Source organism: Marmota monax, unplaced genomic scaffold (assembly GCF_021218885.2).
Source record: "Marmota monax isolate L192 unplaced genomic scaffold, Marmota_monax_Labrador192_F-V1.1 WCK01_AAM20220418_F8-fsc00171, whole genome shotgun sequence".
Classification (NCBI taxonomy): Eukaryota; Metazoa; Chordata; class Mammalia; order Rodentia; family Sciuridae; genus Marmota; species Marmota monax.
Genome location: NW_026694658.1, coordinates 3,076,088 through 3,097,777, shown reverse-complemented (window position 1 = coordinate 3,097,777; position 21,690 = coordinate 3,076,088). Strand labels below are relative to the sequence as shown.

Sequence of the window (21,690 nt, the reverse complement as noted above, 5' to 3'; positions counted from 1 at the left end):
CTATTTATTGCATATATTGGACTCCAGGCTATAAATAAGAAATCTTAACTCATTGCAGAGCATAGTGGCCCAGGCCCTTAATCTCAGTAATCCCAAGTGACTCAGGAAGCAGAGGCTTATTGTGATTTAAAGGCCAAGCTCAGCAATTTAGCCAGGCCCGAAGCAACTTAGTGGGACCATGTCTCAAAGTAAAAAATAAAAAGGGGCTGGGGATATAGCTCAGTCAATAGAGTGTTTGCCTCGTATGCACAAGGCCCTGGGTTCAATCCCCAGCACCACCAAAAAAAATAAATAAAAAGTGCTGTGGATGTAGCTCAGTGGTAAAGCATTCCTGGGTTCAATCTCCAGTACCCCCCCACCAAAAAAAATCTTATTAAAATGACCATGAATACCATGCCCTTATAAGGGCAGAGTTTCGGAAGTTTTATGGTGGTAGTGGTGGTGGTTTTTGTTTGTTTGCAGTACTGAGGATTAAACCCAGACTACATTTCAGCCCTTTTTTAAAAAATTTGAAACAGGCTCTTGGTAAATTACCCAGGCTGGCCTCAAACTTGCAATCCTCCTGTGTCAACCTCCCAAGTCATGTGCCACTGCACCCAATGAAGAGGCAGAGTTTTAAAACACAGTTAAATGTTATCAATTATGTTTTTATTTAAAAGAATTATGAAGGAAATGCCATACATTGAATTTCTTGAATGTGAAAGACAAGAAAAATTATAGTGTTTCCTGTTACTCTTTTATAAACACTTTTATAAACAAATTCATTATAGTAGTTGCATGTTTTATAAATTTATTAACATTTGTCTTTTAATGAAAATTACTATTAAAATAACGGAAGATACTTGGAACATGTTAGAAATGGGGCTGTGTATATAAACCTCAGTTTTTAAATTTTGTTAATATTGTAGTTTTATTCTTTCAAAAATTATTTATGTGGCTAGATTAACACTAATGCTAAGAGAAAAACTTCCATCCAGGCTGGCAGTAATAACTGCCTCCTTAAAACTTCCATAACACATATTGTCTGTAGCGTTTATTTGTCCTGGCTTCATGCATGCCTTAGTTTAACCTAATATAGTGGCTTACTGTTCTCCATCAAAAAATTTAGACTCCTAAGAAATATAGACTGTACTTTAATTTTATTGCCCTTAGAGCAGTCAGCATTCAGCTTTGCACATAATAGAGAAATTCAGTAAATACTGAGCAAGTTATCTAATGTTTATTTGCTCTTCTTTTTTCCTTTAGAACTGTTTTTTGTTGTATAAACATATAGCATACATCAACTTACATTTTAATTGGTCCCTATTATTCTCAGCATTCGTAGGGACAGTCTTCCCAACAAATACTGCTAGAAAAACTAAATACATGCAAAAGAATGAAGTTAGACCCTTATCTTACATGATATATATGAGTTAGCTCAAAATGCATCAAAACATCTAAAACAATAAAACTCTTAGGAGAAAAAAGGAACATATTTGCATGATGGTGGATTTGGCAGTGGCTTTCTCATATATGACAGCAAAAGCACAGGCAAAAAGATAATAATTCTCAGTTGGAGTTCTTCAAATTTCATGTCATCAAAAGATAATAACAATAGAATGAAAAGGCAACCTACAAAATAGGGGAAATGTTTACTAATCGTAGATCTGATAAGCATTTAATAATCCAAAAATATTTAAATAACTCGTACAGTTCAACAACAAAAAAAGACAACCCAACTAAAAGAGAGTGTTGGGAGTGTAGCTCAATGGTAGAGTGCTTACTGTTCATGCATGAGGCCCTGGGTTTAGTCCTCAGCATTCTCCCCCACTCCCACCTCAAAGAAATTTGAGCAAAGGACTTGAACACATATTTATCCAAAGATAAACAAATGGCCCATAAGCACATTTGAAGATGCTCAACATCATGAATTATTAGAGAAAGCAAATCCAAACCATAGTAGATACCCCTTCATGTGCATTAAGATGTCTATTACTACAAATAATAAAGTGAAAAATAACTGTTGGTGAAAACATGGAGAAATTAGAACCCTAGTAAATTGATTGTGGGAATAAAAAGTGGCTCAGTTGCTATGAATTGGCAGTTTTTCAAATAGTTAAATATAGAATGGTCGAATGACCCTCTTTGAATTCCACACCTACATAAATACTGAAAAGAAATGAGAACATGGAGTCAAACAGACACTTGTACTTCGATGTTCAGGAGCATTATCACAGTAGCAAAAATGTGGAAACCACTCAGTGTTCCTCAACAGATGAAAAGATAAACAAAATAAGGCATATACATACAATGGAATATTATTCAACCATGAAAAGGAATAGAAATTTTTCTGATAAGCACTACAAAACGAATAAACATTGAAAACATTACATTAACTGAAATAAGCCAGACATATAAAGGGAAATATTGTATTACTCCACTTACTTGAAATATCTAGAAGAAGCAAAATCATAAATAGAAAAGTAAAAGTTGTTAGGGTGTGAGGAATGAGAAATTAATGCTGAATGGGTAGAGCTTTATTTGATGAAAAGTATTAGATGTAGTGATGATTATACAGCATTGTGAATATAATAAATGCCAGTGAATTATATGTTTTTAATGGCACTTTTAAAAGACCAGCAGTACTGAGGTTGGAAAAACCTGATTTAAGGTGTGTAGTGGCCTTGATTCTTATATTCTACTCTGTAATACTTTTGATCCCGTTTGTGTCCACAATCCTGTATGCCCGCCTCCCCCTCCCCCAGCCAATGGAAATAGCTTGCTTAGTTTTAAAAAAATGATATCTCGCTTGAAATTTTTATCTAATTTGTACTTTGCAAATTAGAATATCCTCATAGACTTCACTATCAATAAAAACATATCGAACCAGTAAAATCACTAACATACATAGTATTTCCAATTATAAAATAAAGAAACTCAACCTAAATTTCAATTTATATAGGCCTCAGAGCACATAGACCTTATTGTTTGATTTTTTTTTTTCTTCTTTTGATACCAGCAGTTAAACCCAAGCTTAACCACTAAGTCGCATTCCCAGCCCTTCTTTTATTTTTTATTTTGAGACAGGGCCTTGAAAAGTTGCATAGGGCCTCAGCTTCATGAGCAGCTGGGATTACAGGCATGTGCTACTGTGCCCAACTAATTTGACATTTTTAATTGATAGGATACCTTCATCAGGTTGCATAACAAATACCTGAGATTTTTATTTTGGTTCATAATTTTGCAAGTATCAATCCATGATCAGCTGGCCTCATTTCTTTTGAGCCTATAGTAAGGCAGTATGTCAAGCACAGAATGCAGGTAGTAAACTGTTTACCTCTTGGTAGCTAAGAATCAGAAAAATAAAGAAGAAAGCAGGGTTCTCCAATCCACCTTGAGGGTATGCCCCCAACAACCTAAGACCTCCTACTAGCTCCACCACTGCCTAATAGCCCCAAGCTGGGGACCGTCCTTCAATTTACGAACGGTTGGAGGATATTCCAGATTTAAACTATAACAGCGTTTTGTTTTGTTTTGTTTTCTTGTGGTACTGGGATTGATTCAGGGCCTCTTGAATAGTAGGTAAGTGCTCTACAATAAGCTACATCCCTGGCCCTATTTTTAATTTTTACTTTACTTGCTGGGCACGGTGGTGCATTCCTGTAATCCCAGCAATTTGGGTGGCTGAGGCAGGAAGATCATGAGTTGAAAACCAGCCTCAGCAATGGCAAGGCACTGAGCAACTCAGTGAGACCCTTTCTCTAAATAAAATACAAAATAGGGCTGGGGATATGGCTCAGTAGTTGAGTGCTCCCGGGTTCAATCCCCAGTACCCACCCCCCCGCCAAAAAAAAAATAAGGTCTTATTAAGTTTCTGAGACTTGCAATCCTCTTGCCTCTATCCCCCAAGTAGCTGGGATAGCAGGAATGTACAGTAGCATTGTTTCAGTCTTATATAATTTGGTTATTTAACCAATTCAAGCCTTCTCAAATTTGTTTTTCATTCATGAATTCCAAGAATAGTGATTAAATATCTAAGCACTGGGGATTCTGGGTGAGCAAAGTGTCTACCCTCGTTGAGCTTTACCTTCTAGTAGGGGAGATAATCATCATGGAAAAATGAGTATGTAAGTATAAACTATGAAAACTGCAATGAAAAATAACTCATATAGTAGATAATATAATATTAGATTTTGTCCCATTAATGCTAGAATTTGCCCTCATTTGAGATCAGGGAAGATTTCCATGAAGAAACCATGTTTCAATTAAGATCTAAGACTAATGAGTAAAAGGGAGGAGGACATGAGGTTGGTGGTAGCAGTGGGGAAGGGGAAAGAAGAGCATATGTGGTGACTTTTAGATAGCATTACCTTTTTAGGTCTTTTTTTAAAAATTAATGTGGGCTTTTTACAGTATTATAAAATATGCATTAGAAAGTCTACATTCATTTATTTATTTTTAATTTTTTGTTTATTTTTAGTGGTACCAAGGATCAAACCTAGGGCCTCATGCATGCTAGGCAAATGCTTTTATCACTCAGCTATATCCTCAGCCCAAAGTTTACCATTTATAAGTGTATAATTCAGTGGCATTGAATAATTTACAGTGATGTATAACCGTCATCAATATCCATTTCCATTTGCAAAACTATTTTTGCATGTGAATAGTGCTGGGAGTCAAACCCAGAATCTCATGTACTCTAGGCAGCCACTCTACCATTGATCTACATCGGACCCTTCAGAACTGGTTTTTGTTTTTGTTTTTTCATCTGAAACAAAAACTCTGTACCCATTAAACAGTAACTCCTCATTCCCTCTTCTTTTCTGACCCTTGGTAACTTCTGTTCTACATTCTGCCTCTATGAATTTGCCTTTTCTATATAGTTCATATAAGAGAAATCATATAATATTTATCATTTTATATTTGACTTATTACTCTTATCATAATATTTTCAAGTTTCATCAATGTTACAACATTTTTTGGATTTCATTCCATTTTCATTTCATTCATTTCTTATTGGAAAACTGACCTCAATGGAAGTTGCAAGCAGTGTTTCTTCCCACCCCCCATCTTTTTTTCCTCTGTTTTGTTTTGTTTTGTTTTGAGGTACTAGGGATCTAACCCAGAGTTTCGAATGTGCCAGGCAAGCACACTATCACTGAGCTATATTCCCAGTCCTTTACCTTGAGTCAGGGTCTGGCCAAGTTGCCCAGATTGTCCTTGAATTTAACTCCTGCCTCAGCCTTTCCAGGAGCTGGGATTACAGGTGTACATACTACACCCAGCACAAATTTCATTTGTTTTTTGTTTGTTTGTTTGTTTGTTTTGTTTTGTTTTGTTTTGTTTTTTGAAATTTTATTAGCATTGCTTTTCAAAGTTGCTTTTAAACCCTGTCTCAAAATAAAAAGGGCTCTGGAGATGTAGCTCAGTGATTTAGCACTCCTGGATTCAATCCCTAGAACAGCAACAACAACAACAACAAAAAAAAGCACTACTGTAAAAGCCTTGAATTTCTTGGTTGTTTTAAGGTTACCTTCCAAACCTTTGCCTATTTAATCTGTAATTCATGTTTATACTTAAGATTTAAAAGAAAAATGATAATAATAGAATATGAACATACAGATAATACAAAACTATAGTTTCTGAGAAGTTCTGTTCTCACCATGATTTTTCACCATGAAACTTAACATTTCCCAGTATAAAAGCATAATGCTGCCATTTTTTTTGTGAATTCACTTGGCAAAACTTAAAAGCATAAGAACTGCCAGGCACGGTGGTGCACACCTGTAATCCCAGCAACTCAGAAAGGCTGAGGCAGGAGGATTGCAAGTTCAAAGCCCATCTCAACAAAAAGCAAGACACTAAGCAACTCAGTAAGACCCTGTCTCTAAATAAAATACAGAATATGTCTGGGGAGATGTAGTTCAGTGGCCAAGTGCCCCTGAGTTCAATTCCTGGTACCAAAATTAAATAAATAAAAAATAAAGGGCTGTGGATGTGACTCAGGGGTTAAGCATTCCTGGGTTTAATCCCTGATACCAAAAGAAGTACAAAAACTTCAAATTTTCTCATTCCCCAAATCTTTGAATAAATTAGCATTCCATGGAGATGCTGTGTTTATTACTTGGATTGTATGTTTTATGCATATTAACTCTTTTCTAGTTCCATAATCAGATCTAGGGTAATAAAATGGTATGTAGGAGAGGCTTTTTCTTTCTTTCTTTCTTTCTCTCTCTCTTTTTTTTTTTTTTTTTTTTTGTGTGTGTGTGTGGTGCTAGGGATTGAACCTAGGGCCTTGAGCAGTAGGAGAGGCTTTTTAATAGAGGTTCTTTAATTAAGAAACTCATTTCTCCCCTTAATTAAACATAGATTAACAAATTTTAATGTCCTGTGATTTTTGCTCTGTATGTAAACAAATATAGAGATTTATATTTGTGTTTTATACAAATATTCTATATTTAGTTTTTCCTTTCTCTCTGTCTCTATCTTTTTCCCCCCTATACCCCTCTAGTCCTGGGGATCAAATCCAGAATATTCAGTATTTGATTTTTTTTTTTCCCTTGTTGTGCGGGGGTTAGAACCCAGCACTCCACTACTGAGCATTCCCAGACTCCTATATTTGAATATTTATAAAGAATTATGAATTTGTTTTGTAAGAATTCTGAAATCATGAAACTTCAGTGTCTGATTTGCAATAACTGACTAAATTTCTGAGTGTAGTATGTAGTGTGTTTTTGGAAACCTGCCTGGATAATTGTGTTCCCTTATACATATAAAAATAGAATATCTACATGGTCACCATTCTTGTTTTCTTGTTAATATGGAGAAGCATGAACAGAATTAAATTAGGATGTAACCATAACTATGGTCCAGTAAGAGTATATAGCTCTTGATTTCATGTTAATCAATTACATTACTTCCTTTTTGACTTTAAGGAAATTTGTCATGAGTTTGAATCATATGATTGCTTTCAGAAATGTTGAACATTTGACTTCACATTTAAACTTTACATTTGAACTTAAGAAAAGTTCATGTTGTAAATAAAATATTGTAATGTACTTTTCTTCCTACTTTTTATTATGTGAAACTTCCTCAAATGTGCAGATAATTATAAATGAATTTAATGTACTTTCACGCCACTTCAACTCATATTAACTTATAGCTAATATTATTTTATCTCTCTGTCCTCACTTCTCAATTATCTTGAAGCAAATCCTACATGTCATATTACATTATGTGTGTGAATATATTAGACTTAGTGCTTAAAAAACACAATCACTACTAGAAGTAGTTAGTAGTAGTATCTTAAACATGTTCCTCTGTTCCCTGTGTTTCCTGTGAGTCATAGAGGCTTGAAGCTTTGTTTATTGTTTTTGACAGGAATACATTTCTTAGCCTTTATGTATTTATGTCACAAGGTGCAATAATGTCTTTTTTGTGATAATCTGTTATTATATAAGTCCATTGCTTTATATGTTACAAAATAGTGGTATTCCAATTACATCATTTTTTTCTTTTGTTATTAGCTAGAATGCTATTTTTGTTTTGGGGGGTGTTTTTGGTTTTGTATTTTTTTGGGGGGTGGGGGAGGCAGCAGGTAGAGTCTTGCTATGCCATGCAGGCTGACCTCAAACTCCTGGACTCAAAGAATCCTCCCACTTCAGTCTTCAAGTAGCAGGAATTACAGGCAAGCAGCACTGTGTCCACCTTAAAATACTTTTATAGAGAGACTTTTCCTCATCACTAGTTTGATTATCCAAGATTTAGTTCATATAGGAAAGAAAAGATAATTGATTCATTCCCCTTATATAACAATTTTTAAAGTAAGTTGGTTCTCTAGCATTTTCCAGAACTGTTTCAAATGTTAAAAAAGTACTTTTAGTGACTGTTTATTCTACACATTGAGAACACATAATGTTTGAATTTGATAACATCCCTTAAGGACTGATTTTAGGGCCTTTGGAGGTAGAGCCACAGGGCACAGCAAACTGAAAGAGTTAAAATTGCTTGCAAGAACTAGCAAAGTTTTTTCATTCACTGTGTCTCAGAGTAGAAGAGAATGATGTCAGTCTGTCTCAAAGTTGAGAACTTTCCCTAGAGACTATGCGCCTGTTGGATTTCGACCTATCCTATATTTAAGCCTTTTATGTTTAAACCAAATTCCAGGTTCATTAAACTTTGTTTTTGTCCTTATGCCCTAAATTAATTAGGAAAAAAAATTCTCTTTGAAAACAAATATCTATGAAGTAACTGAAACATGAGTCATTCAATGTTGTGAGAAATTTAACATTTTTCTTTAGTGAAAGTTTATCTATCTATCCTAATTAGTTGAGTTTTCAAGGATCGTCCTGACCACTAAAGTTTTAACTCAACACATACACACACACACACACTTGTATTGTTTTTAAAGTAACATCTAAAATGCCAGATTTCATAGAGAATATTGATGAGACAGCTCTGCTAGTGAATTCTTACTACGAGATCATTTGAATATTTCAAAATGGGGGAAAGACTGAGAAAAATAACAGAACCTAAAGAGAGATGCTAAATTCCTGTCTATACTGTGCCAGGAATTGTCTGAGAGTTTCATGTAGTCAAAATTGGGCAGGATTCAAATTCTTATCCTTTGCTTCCCCCAATACGTTGCATCTCCAAATGCTTTTGGTAATACAGAAAAGTGTAAATTTGATCTGTTAACCATCACTGTGTTAAAAACAAAACCTCACTATAAGTATTTTGGTTTTTCATCTAGGGTATTGGCACAGCAATTGGAGAACTGCCTCCATATTTCATGGCAAGGGCAGCTCGCCTCTCAGGTGCTGAACCAGATGATGAAGAGTATCAGGAATTTGAAGAGATGCTGGAACATGCAGAGACTGCACAAGTAAGAACAGTGGGGAAAAAATAGAACACTCTTCTAATCCCTAAAGAGATTATCATTAAGGTAAAATCGTTAGTAGTTACTCTAAGGAAGAAAACTGCCAAAGTAAAAACAAAATAAAATATGACTTGGGATAGAATATTCAGAAAAGCTGAAAAGTAAAAATGATAAGGGAGCTGGAGGTGTACTTCAGACATCAAGCGCTTGTGTGAGGTGCAAGGTCTGATCCCCAGTAATGCAGAGAAAGAGAGACAGAGAAACAGACTGAGTATGTAGGGTACAAAATAGGTAGACCAGGCTTTAAGCCAAAAACAGAACTTCTGATTGTGTGTGTGTGTGTGTGTGTGTGTTTATGGTGTGTTGGGAATTGAACCCAGAGCCTCATGCATGCTAGACTAGTACTGTACTACATCTCCAGTCCACTTTTTTGTTGTTGTTGTTTTAAGACAAGATCTCACTAAATTGGTCCCTCAAGCTTGGAATCCTCCTGCCTCAGCCTCCCAGATTGCTGGGATTACAGTTGTGCACCAGCATGCCTGGCAGGCTGAGATTTTTTTTTTAATCTGATTACAATCTGTGTATCAACATATATCTCAGTAGTACACAGTTATTTTATTCTTCGAAGAGCATTGTTAAGTTATTATCCCTAAGAACACTGTTAAATTAATCTTTAGGAATGACCTTAAAAAGTAATGTAGACTTTGTTCTTTGGGAAATAATATGGTTTTTCTTGTCGTTGTTTTTCATTTACATGATTTCTTTTTTGGGGGAGGTGGGGAGTACTGGGGATTGAACTTAGGGGTACTAGGCCACTGAACCACATCCCTGGCCATACTTTGTATTTTAGAGAGGGTTTCACTGAGTTGCTTAGCACCACGCTTTTGCTGGCTTTGAACTGGCCATCGTCCTGAACTGGCCTCAGCCTCCTCAGCCGCTGGGATTACAGGCATGCACCACTGTACCCAACTTATTTACAGGATTTCTTTAAATCTCTGGTTTTTCTTCTCTCACACCAGCTCTGAAAAAACACCTCTTGATATCACTTCCCACTTTGTAGCTTATAAACTTATACACACACACACACACACACATTTTGTGTGTGGGATCATTACACTGAAGCCTTCCATGCTCCACTCCTTTTCTTTTGGCCTTCTTCACAGTTGCTCCTTTATTGGTTTGAAGGTCCTTTTTTCTTGATTTTCTCTCTCATTTTGGTTGAACATACTTTGCAGTAGCTTCCTGAGAAAAGGTAAATAAATAGAAAGTGTGAGACCATATATCTGAACAAGTGTGTTCTTCATTCACTCTTAAATGATTAACTGAATTTTGGACTCCAGATTGAAAATAACTTTATGAACTTCAAATTTAGAATGCATTATTCACTTGTCTTCAAGCTTATTCTATTGATATTGAGAGGGTTTATTTAATTTGTTTACATGGTGCTGAGAATTGAACCCAGTGCCTCACACATGCTAGGCAAGCGCTCTACCACCGAGCCACAACCCCAGCCCCATTATAGAGAGGGTTAATGCCCTTCTCAGACCTCTTTAGAGACAGTCTATTTTTGTTTTGGTATTTTCTCAGTAAAAGCTTTTAGATTCATTATCATTATAGGCCTTATTTAAATTTATTCTGCTAGATGCTCAGAAAACTAAAAGTAGAATTTATTAGTTTTAGAAAATGTTCTTAAATTTTTTCTTGAGTTTTGCTTCCTGGTGTTGCCTCCTATACTCATCCTTTTAACTTTTTTTTTTTTTTTTTTTTAATCTCTCTGCTCCTAATATGTATCTTGGTCAATCTCTCTTCCTTCCTTTTCTTTCTTTCTTTTTTTTCTCCCCTTGTGATACTGGGGATTGAACTTAGTGGTGCTCTACCACAGAGCTACCTCCCCAGCCCTTTTTTAATATTTTCTTTTAAGGAAGGATCTTGCTAGTTGCTAAGAACTTGGGGTCTTCTGGGTCAGCCTCCTAAGTAGCTGGCATTACAAGCCAGTTTGTTTTACTTTCTATAATATCCCCTCAAGTATATCTTCTAGGTCTTATATTGAAACATTGTTCAGCTATTACATATAGCATGTATTTCCAAGGAAATTTTATCTCATCTTTTTAAAGGTTTTTCAGTTTCTTCAAGTTTCCTATTGCTCCAGGCATTGGCTTTTCTGTTTGTTCTGTTTGGAGTTGATACATACTTGTCCATCTACATAAAAGAATAAGACACATTAAAAACTGAATGAAAATTATGTGGAAACCAAGTGTGAAGGTATTAGGTCTCCCTTATCTTAACAATGGATCGCAGGCTGGCTTATTTATGCAGAACCTCCATATACTCTATCAGTATATATATTGATCTCTCCTTTGGAATAGTTCAAGTTCTCCAATAACATATTCTTCAGTGTCTTGCCTGGGGACTATAAGCCTTGCTGCTGGTATTCTAATGCTAGGCTGGTGAACAGTGGTTAGAGATCTCCATTTATGTGTAGACTTTCACTTAATCCACTTTGTGTTCAGTCTCTGGCTACCTACACAAACTCAAGCACAGATATATCCTGAGCCTAGACCCTCTTGTTCACTTTGCCTAGAGACTGTATTTGATGTCATCTAAGGGGCTGACAGAAAAGGTGGCCTGGCTGTACTAAGTAGAGGTGAGACCTCTGAGTCTACTCCTTATACAACCTCCTTGTTTTCAGCCCTGCCCCACCCTTTCTGTAGTTCTGCTGAAGAGCCTTTTTAGGGCTTTTGGGGGGATATTATTTGACTTCTCTGCAGTATCCTCCACTGTAGCCTCTCAAGTATAGTATTTTCTTTCATCTGTCCCTGTCCTCTTTTAATAATATTTGTTTATTAATATTTTTAGTTTAGTTCTTATTTTTGTTTTCTACATTTTGGTGTTATTTTTAAGATACAAGGATGTCTTATTATTAGTTATCTGTTGCTGAGTAACAGATCACCCTAATATTTAGTGGTTTAAAACAAGAACACCCATTCATATTGCTCACAGATGTGTAATGAGTGCCTTGTCTCTATGTAATATCTTTCAAAGATCCCATCCATAGCACTCCTTACATTGGCTAGAACATCAGACTAGATGACTCATTCCATTCTTTGCAGTTTTTTTTTTTTTTTATTTAGGGATTATAAATAATGTATCCCATAAGCTTATTGCCATCTAAAAGCTCAAATCTAAAAACTCAGATCTTCTGGAATTTGATGAAGTAAATCATACTTGTCTTATTCATACAGTTTGAACTCTTTAAGATTTTGACCATTTCTTCACGTAGTTTTTATGTATCCAATGTTATAGTTATAATTTTTTTCTCTAATTCCTCTTTTATGGTTCTGATTATTATTATTTTTTTTTTTTAAAGATAGAGTGAGAGAGGGAGGGGGGAGAGAGAGAGAGAGAATTTTTAATATTTATTTTTTAGTTTTCGGCGGACACAACATCTTTGTTTTGTATGTGGTGCTGAGGATCGAACCCGGGCCGCATGCATGCCAGGAGAGCGCGCTACCGCTTGAGCCACATCCCCAGCCCCGGTTCTGATTATTTTTACTTTTTGACTGAATCTTCTGTAATTCAAATTCATCTGTTTTGAGTCACAGAAAGTAGACTTCACATAGTACTTCTAATGGTTATGAATGTTGGCTGTTTTTATTCTATAAGGCCAATAATTATAACCACTATTTTAGGATAAACTATACATTTTATTCCCTAATTTCATATTGCTTATACTGAAAAACAACTAGGCATAGTGGTGCAAACCTGTAATCCCAGTGGCTTGGAACGTTGAGGCAAGAGGATCATAAATTCAGAGCTAGCCTCAGCAACACAGCAAGGCTCTAAGCAACTTAGTGAGACCCTGTCTCAAAATAAAAAAGGGATAGGGATGTACTCAGTGGTAAAGTGTCTTTGGGTTTAATCTCCATTCAAAAAAAAAAAAAAATCCAGTAAGTATGATATACACATTGTTTCATTGCTTCATCCTTAAAATCAGAAATCATATACTCTTTACAAACATTTTCTTTAAAATTTTTACCCCCAAGTGCAATTATATATAGTCTCAACTAATAGACAAACTAGAAATAATTAAATAAAACAGTAGGATAAAAAAGAAAAGAAGCCAGACATGCTTGTGAACACCTGTAATCCCAGTAACTTAGGAGACTGAAACAGGAGGATCACAAGTTCACAAGTTTGAGACCAGTCTCAGCAACTTAACAAAGCACTAAGCAACTTGTTAGCAAGACATTGTCTCAAAATAAAAACTAAAAAGGACTGGGGATGTAATTCAGTGGTAAAGCATCCCTGGGTTCAATATCAGTATCAGGAAAACAACAACAACAAAAAAAAAACACTTGAATGAATTAACTTAAAACAAATGTGAAGTAAAAGGTATTATCCCTGTTTTTTTTTTTTCTCTGTCTTTCTGATTTTTTTTTTTTTTTAAGTTGAGACAGGGTCTCATTGTACCACTCAGGCTGTACACTCCAGTGATCCTCTTGCCTTAGCCTCCCTAGAAGCTGGAACTACTGGTATACACCAGTATAGGGTTTTCCCTAATTTGAATAAGGAAACACTCAGGGAACACTGGTAGTCAATTTCAGAGTCAAAACCAACCCAGATTTCTGACTTTTAAGATCAGTACAATGCACCATACTGCAGTTTAGCGATATTTTCATCCAAGTTAATGCAATAAAAAATGCAGAACTAGTTGAAATTTGTTTCTTCTATATTTGATTTGATTTGACTTTTTTTTTCTATTCATGCTTCTTTCAACCAGATTCCATCAATTTTGTGACTTATGGTAAATTTCAGTGCATGTTAATATATAATTTTTCCTATATTCTTTCTTCCAGCTTTAGGCAAAGGTGTAGCTGGGATTTTTTTTTTTTTGGGGGGGGGGGCACCTCATTTATTTTATTTATTTATTTTTATGTGGTGCTGAGGATCAAACCCAGTGCCTTGCATGTGCTAGGCAAGCGCTCTACCGCTGAGCCACAACTTCAGCCCTTATGTGGGATTTTTAATTTTTATTTATTTCTTTTATGCTTTGTAGTGGAAAGGGTGGAAGAGAGTTATCTGAGAGTACTGAAGTTGTAATTCATTATTCAGTGAAGAGTTCCTTGGGGTGGTTTGTCAAAGAAAACTGTTTTCTTTTTGTTTATTCTTTTTTAACACTGTGGATTATTTACTATATCCAAGTAAGATACATTATATCGCCATTGTATTCACTACTGTTATACATTCATGTTTTTATTTCTAAGGTTTTTACTATGCACATAAATTTATAAAAATTTAAGAGGTTTATTTATATATTCAATTCTCATAAGGAAGGTACAGAGCTCAGTGTAAAATATTGGGGTAGTTGCCTTTCAGTCTTTTTCTATGGATATTATATCCATACAAGTAAAATCATGTTCTATTTATGTTTTGTCACTTGGTTTGAATATAAAAACATACTGTGGTCAGATATGATATTAGTCCCAGTAACTCAGGAGGTGAAAGCAAAAGGATCGCAAATTTGAGGAAAGGCTGAGCAATTTAGTAAGTTAATTAAAAATTTTAAAAGTATGAAAAGGGTTGGGCATGGCTCTCAGTGGTTAAGTGCCCGTGGATTCAATCCTCAGTATCAAAAACATACTATATGAATATTTTTCCATATCATCAAATATTTTGAACTTTTCATTACAATTTTATTTATTACAATAAAACTCTTGACTAACATGAACAAAAAGGAGAAAGTAAAAATTTCATTTTATTGGTTCATGTATCCATGATTTATATTTAGTATACTTTTTTCTTACTGATTGATATAACTAAGGAGATGCCCTTTGTCACATTTTGCCATTAGTTTTTTCTAATTCCCAGTGTGTTTTCCATGTCATTTATTTTGTGTGTTTTATTCAGTTTTACTTTTTAGATAAAAATGTTTTGATTTTTTTCTTCATTCCAACATCATAAACTTAAAGATTCAGTCCCTTGTCCACTGTGCCAGACTCTCTTTTGTAAAACTTCCAATTTAATAGGAGCAATAAAATATGGATGAGTTGGTTCAACTAACTAAAAACAGTAAATTAAGTAAAATGAGTATGAGTAGTTATTTAAAGATTGCCTAAGAATAATCTTGTTAGAAAAATGTGTTATTACTTTAAGGTAAATCTCTTTAGTAGCATAAGGTTATCAGCAGGGAAAGGAGGAAAAAAAAAAAAAAACCTTGGCCCTGATTTCTTTGCCATGTGTTCTCTAAGTAGGTTAAAGGGTGCATGTGATTTTATAAGAAAGTGTTATTAAGTAACAAATTTAAGGCTATTTTTTGCTTAAATTCCACTTTTACTAATGGTTGAATTTTATACTATAGATGCTTTGAGAGAAAAAAAATAATGACTAAAACATTCATTTGTGTTCTGATTCTTTATGCTACCTGATTTATTTTTCATGTGTACTTTATTAAGATGTTGCAGTATTTTTCCACTAAACTGACTTCCTTTTGCTCTTGGCTTTGTATCATTTTTCATTATCTAATGAAATGATGCCTACCTCTGTGGGAGGTAGGCATTAATAAATGTAGCTTCCTATGTCCTTGAGCAATTCCAGTATCATTTATAAAAGTTAGGTCTAGATAGCTATCTATGTGCTTTGTGGATATTTCATACAAGGTTTGGTTGTTCTCTTTGTGATCTTTTTCTCCTTTGTTCCTAAATTCTGTTAATGGTCTCACCATCCTCACTATTACTTGCAGTTAAATTTGAGTTGTCTTTAGTTTTAATCCTCTACACCAAAATAAATAAATAAAATTCAAGTCATCTAATTTCTCTGCTTGCCTCCTATATCTGGTCATTTTTCAGGGTCTGTTGATTCTGCCTCTGTGGTGTCTTCATCATTGTCACCCTCTCCTTTTCTTCTATGCTACTGGTTCAAACCTTTGTCAGCCCTTATTTGAACATTTCTAGTGATTTCCTAATTGTTCTACTCTTTACTAATTTTCTCCCCAATCTTTTCCTACATAAAGTAACAAAAGTACATTTCTGAAAACACCTCTGCTTATCCTGGGGATGGCAACACAGGCATGTAATCACAGCTCTTTGGAGGATCACGAATTTGAGACCAACCCCAGCAATTTAGGGAGGACCTGAGCAATTTACTTAGACTCTGTCTTTTCAAAAGAGGGATATAGTTCAGGATAGCAAGGCCCCTGGGTTCAATCCCCATGAAACCACCCCACTCAAAAAAAAAGACATCAAGTTAAATGACTTGCAAATTTTAGTTCACATCGAGTAAAACAAATATCATACTTCAGGAAAAAGTACGGATGTAGGGTATAGCTCAGTGGTAGAATATGTAAGTATGCACCAGACCCTGGGTTTAATCACCAGCATCATCCAAAAAAAAAAAAGAGAGAGAGAGAGAGACAGAAAACAAATGAAGATTCTTGTGGTAAATTTGTTTTTTCTGTGAACTGCATAACCAAAGAAAAAGGAAAAATTAAAGACACATTAGGACTTTGAAAAATACAGTAACTTATTTAAAAGATTAGTGCAGCCAATATTACTGATGGAATGGGAATCTGAGGGTGGTTGTGGAATTTTTAAATTTAAAGCTAACACAATAGAGTAGGAATGTTGTACATACTTAATTGGGAGAGTGTTTTTGAATAAGATTGTTATCTGACTGCCAAATGCCATCTGTCCAAATTACTTGCTACTTCTATTGTTTTCTCATAGTGTTAGGTTGCTGTGTGAAATTTACTGTTTCTTATTATTGCTATCAGAATTAGAAGTTAAAATCAGAAATTTAAAACTCTTCCAACTTTACCCTTTAGAAGAATTCTGCTTCTTCTCCATATTCATTTTGGTTAGCTTACCTTTCTATTGAGTATTAGGCATGAGTCTATAAACTATTTTAGGATGAGCATTTCCTCAAAGTCCATTTTGTAGTTTCTGGGATTAATCTTTTTTTTTTTTTTTCCTTTTCTTTGGGTACCAGGTATTGAATTCAGGGGCTCTCAGCCACTGAGCCACATCCCCAACCCTATTTTGTATTTTATTTAGAGACAGGGTCTCTCTGAGTTGCTTAGAGCCTCACTGTTGCTGAGGCTGACTTTGAACTCATGATCCTCCTCCTCAACCTCCCAAACCTCTGGAATTACAGGCATGCACCACCATGCCTGTTAATTAATCTTATTTTAAATGAGCATTTTTAGATTCTGTTTAGGATAGTATTTAATTAATATTTGCCACTTAATCTGTATATTGAGAGTAAATCCCCAGATTAGGTTTAAATTTTTCCCCAACTAGTTTGTATTAAATTTAACTAAAAATATATATATATATATATTTAACTTAATAGGATCCTTATCCTATTCAGAAATTTCAAGTTATTTACCTTATTTATAATACCAAAAGAAATTCATCAATTATGGGGGTTCTTAGCTCCTTTTTATCTAGATATTTAGATATTAAAGTTCTTTTGATAAAAATAAAATATGTGTGTTGGTCATTTGAGTTTAGAGCATTTGATAATGATTATTTATATACTCAAATGCTTTAATATTTCATTTGTTATTTATTTTTTAAGCACATTTTCTTATGAAGTGTTTACAGTTGCTTATACCATGTTAATGCTTGCTGGATTTTCCCCCTCTGAAATATCTGTTCCTTTACGTACACAGATTTATCAAAGAGCTCATGGTATGGGTGATCTGAAACCAAAGGGGACTCATTTTCATATGCCTTACTGCCATTTGAACACTCTTAAGTGTCAGTTGTTGCTGGGACCTGTTTTTGACTCTGTTGAACCTTCGCTGATTGTGGTTTGTCTGGCCATCACATGACTTCTCTGAAAATTCCCCCTCCCCTTCATTTCCAGTAAACTGTTTGAGCAGGAGTGAGTCAGAGTGAAACCAGCTTCCCTGTAACCACAGGGCTTGTTAAAGAATTTGTCAACGTGGACTCTAGAGGGTTTGCATTAAGCTTTGTAGTAACTGCTATGGTTTGTGTTTGGTCAGGAGTTCCACAGAAAAGCTTCCTGCTCTCAGGATCTCTGCTTGTTTGCATAGAGTTAAACTGATGAATTTTATCAAAATGAACATTAGAGACATGTTAAACACATTGCTTTATCATTAAGCTGTTGTCACAGCTACCAAGGTTTACTGTAATTTCTCCTTTTAGAATCAACCAGCCACACCCAATAACGCTTAGTTTTTGAAAAGACAGCCTGCTAGATCTTTCAAAGCTGGCTCGATTTTACCACAAAGTACCATCAAGATTAAGCAATTTTAAGTGGTCTCTTGATGGATTCTTTTGCAGAATATTTCAACTATTAGTTCAGTTAGGTTTGGTATCAAAGGTCACTTTCTTGCATTTTGTTCAGCAAGAAAAGGTAGCACTTAGAATGTTCAGTAATTTGTTTTTCAGCACACTTAGCAAGATTTACAGTGGAATTCTCCATGCTTCCTTTTTATGTGCTTTCTCAGGAAGCTCTCGCTTTATTCTGAACTTTTCACTTGCCACCCCACTCTCAGACTTGAATCTTTCCTTTTCTGGTTCTTTTAATTCTTTAACCCATTCCTATTGTATTAAGCAACTGAACTAGAAAGATCTAATGCAAGCTGCTTAAATGAGTAGTTACCAGGAAATTTATCTGCTAATTGTGCATTTTTCCAAATTAATTTGTTTTTATGTGTGCATTTCTGTAACCTTATCAATTTTGGCTAGGCTTGCTTACTTAAAAAATAAATTCGGGTCTGGGGTTGTGGCTCAGCGGTAGAATGCTCGCCTAGCACTTGTGAGGCACTGGTTTTGATCCTCAGGACCGCATAAAAATAAATAAATAAATAAAGGCTAAGTAAATAAATAAATAGACTCAGTGAAAACATTTATATCAGACCTCCTAAATTTTTTTATTCTGTTTACTTTTTTTGTAACAAAATATAGGAAAAGAAAAAAGTTCTAGAAAATCTTGAGCTAGTTATTCCACACAAGAAAGACTACAGAAGGCTGGGGGGTGTAGGTCAGTGGTAGAGCACTTGCCTAGCACATGTGAAGTTCTCCCCCAGCGCTGTTTAAAAAAAAAAAAAAAAAGATGGAAGTTAAAAATTGTTTATATTTTAGCCATACTCCTTAACTCTCAATGATTAAGTCAGAATAGAAGAAGCGTATTTGTTTTGATGATGAAGCAATTTTAATTGAAACCAGACTATTTTTCAAGTGAGAGTAAGAGGTTAATATAGCCCAATCAATAAAAAGCCCAATGAGAAATACATATTTAAGGGATTTCTTCTTAGTTTGCTTTGGACATTAAAGTATCAGTTTGTGTCTGCTTTGTTCTTTTCATCTCCACACCCTGTTTACAGATATGAAAAAAATAAGCAGTGGGTAAGCATTAGGTTATCTTTGTTAAACTAATTTAAAGGCGCTATATTCAGTTATGTTTCAAAAACCTTTTGTAAAATGCCTGTAAAAAGTTCTCTTTCATTGAAACTTGGACCAATAGATTATTTCTGCTTCGATGTTTTTGCTCATGGGTTTGAAAATTGGTAGCATATTAAATACAAACCTACTCTCTCTTATAACTACAGAATACTCACAGGTGATCTGGTCCTAGACCAGAGTTTAATGGAAAAAACATGGACAGCAGAATAACTATTAATGCTCATTTTCCATTACAAAGGTGTTGTATTTCTAATTAGCCGAGGTGTTACCATATTTCCTGTATTGGATCTTTTATGTAAAAATATGGCTGTCCTGATTTTAAACTAAAGTGTAGAGATCTCTGAAAATGGGCATGATCATTATTAATGCAGTGGTTCTCTCAAAAATAGGGATATTAATCTGGGAGTATAGGTAGAATATATGCTTAACATGTGTGAAACCCTGGGTTCATTCCCTAACACACATATGCCAAACAAGCGTAGTACCGGTGTGTGCCACATAATGACATTTTCATCTTTAGTAAACAGAACATACAACAATTGTCTCATAAGATTTTATCACCTAGTGATGCCACAGCTGTTATAGTTGTGTCAGTACACTGCGTGGCGTTCATCCAAAGACAAAACTACATATCTGTAATCCCTCTACTCAGGAGGATTTAAGGTTAAGGTCAGCAACTCAGGAGGCTAAGGCAGGAGAATTGTGAGTTCAAAGCCAGCCTCAGCAGATTAGCAAGGCACTTAGTAATTCAGTGAGACCCTGTCTCTAAATAAAATGTTAAAAAGGGCTGGCAATTTGTAAATCAATGGATGTGTAACTGATGTGAATCTGCAATCTGTGTATGGGGTGAAGGTGGGAGTTCATAACCCACTAGAATCAAAGTGTGGAATATGATATGTCAAGAAATTTGTAATGTTTTGAACAACCCACAATAAAAAATTAAAAAAAAAAAAAAAAAAAAAAAAAAAGGGCTGAGGATGTGGTTCAATCCCCAGTAACAAAATAAATAAATAAATAACTTGCCTACATTTTATATGAAAATGTTAACAAATGCTGGTGGCTTCCCACCACCCCCACTAAGCTTCCTGGAACCATCTCTCTTCTCTTCTTCCTCCTCGTCTCCCTTTCCCCCACCCCTACCTTGTACTGGAATTGAACACACTTTATCACTGAGCTATATCTCTAGATTAATTTTTTTTGAGATAGTCTCACAATTGCTCAGACTTGCCATCCTCCTACCTCAGCCTCCCAAGTGCTGGCATTACAGGCATGTGTCACCACATCCAGCATGGAACCCCCTTTCTTTCATCCCTTCTTTCCTTCTAGGCTATACAAGAAATATTTTATGTCTAATGGGTTATTAGTGAGGTTTTATTGTTTCATTTGCAGTAGTAGGGATGTGAGTTTTTTGTTGTTGTTTTTTGTTTGTTTGTTAGAGAGAGAATTTTAATATTTATCTTTTGGTGGACACAACATCTTTTGTTTGTATGTGGTGCTGAGGATCGAACCCGGGCCGCACGCATGCCAGGCAAGCGCGCTACTGCTTGAGCCACATCCCCAGCCCCAGCGATGTGAGTTTTAAGATTAGTTGTTGGGGCTAGAGGTGTGGCTCAGTGGCAGAGCACTTGCCCTGGATTCAATCTCTAGAACCAAGGGGGAAAATGATAGTTAAGGTGAGGTAACCATTACAGTTGTAAATAACTAAACAATTTCTTACTTTTCTGAAACAAGAATATGGCACTTCAGAACCAACATTTCGCTGGATGTTGTGGTACATACCTATAATCCCAGTGACTTGGGAAGCTAAGACAAGGGGATCACAAGCTCAAAGCGAGCCTCGACAATTTAACAATACACTGTTTCAAAATAAAAAGGGCTAGGGATGTGATTCATAGGTTAAGCACCCCTGGGTTCAATCCCTGGTGCCAAAAAAAAACCCAGCATTTCAAGAAAAGTAATTTCATCTGGATGCAGTGTCACAGGTCTATAATCCCAGCATTACAGAAGACTGAGGCAGGAGGATCACAGGTTCAAAGCCAGCCTCAGCAATTTAGTGAGACCCTGACTTAAAATTTAAAATTAAAAGGGCCTGAGGTTATAGCTTAGTGGATAAGTGCCCTGGGTTCAATAACTAGTACAAAAATAATTTTTTTTTATTTAAAACCAAAAACCTCTTGTTTTAATTCCCAAAACTTTGCTCATGATTGTTCTGAGAACTCAGACAAGATATTTTGTTTCACTGAGTGTCATTTTGACATTCATTGTCTTTTGACATTTACTAAGCAATGTAACTTCAGTCTAAGCAATTTGTCTCATAATTGCTTTTCTCTCATGTCACTCATGATAAAATAGATATTATTACCAGAATTTTTAGAAAAGATGAACAAATTGGCTTATGAAGAT

The 21,690-nt window shown here is 35.2% G+C and overlaps 1 protein-coding gene across 1 annotated transcript in view; it reads left to right on the top strand.

The window, feature by feature from the left end:
- Nucleotides 1-21,690, top strand: part of Vmp1 (vacuole membrane protein 1) — a 116,026-nt gene that overhangs the window by 49,409 nt on the left and 44,927 nt on the right. The window contains exon 7 of the mRNA XM_046423136.2: nucleotides 8,732-8,863. Within this exon, the coding sequence (XP_046279092.1) occupies nucleotides 8,732-8,863 (132 nt within the window). The remainder of the gene's footprint in view (nucleotides 1-8,731; nucleotides 8,864-21,690) is intronic.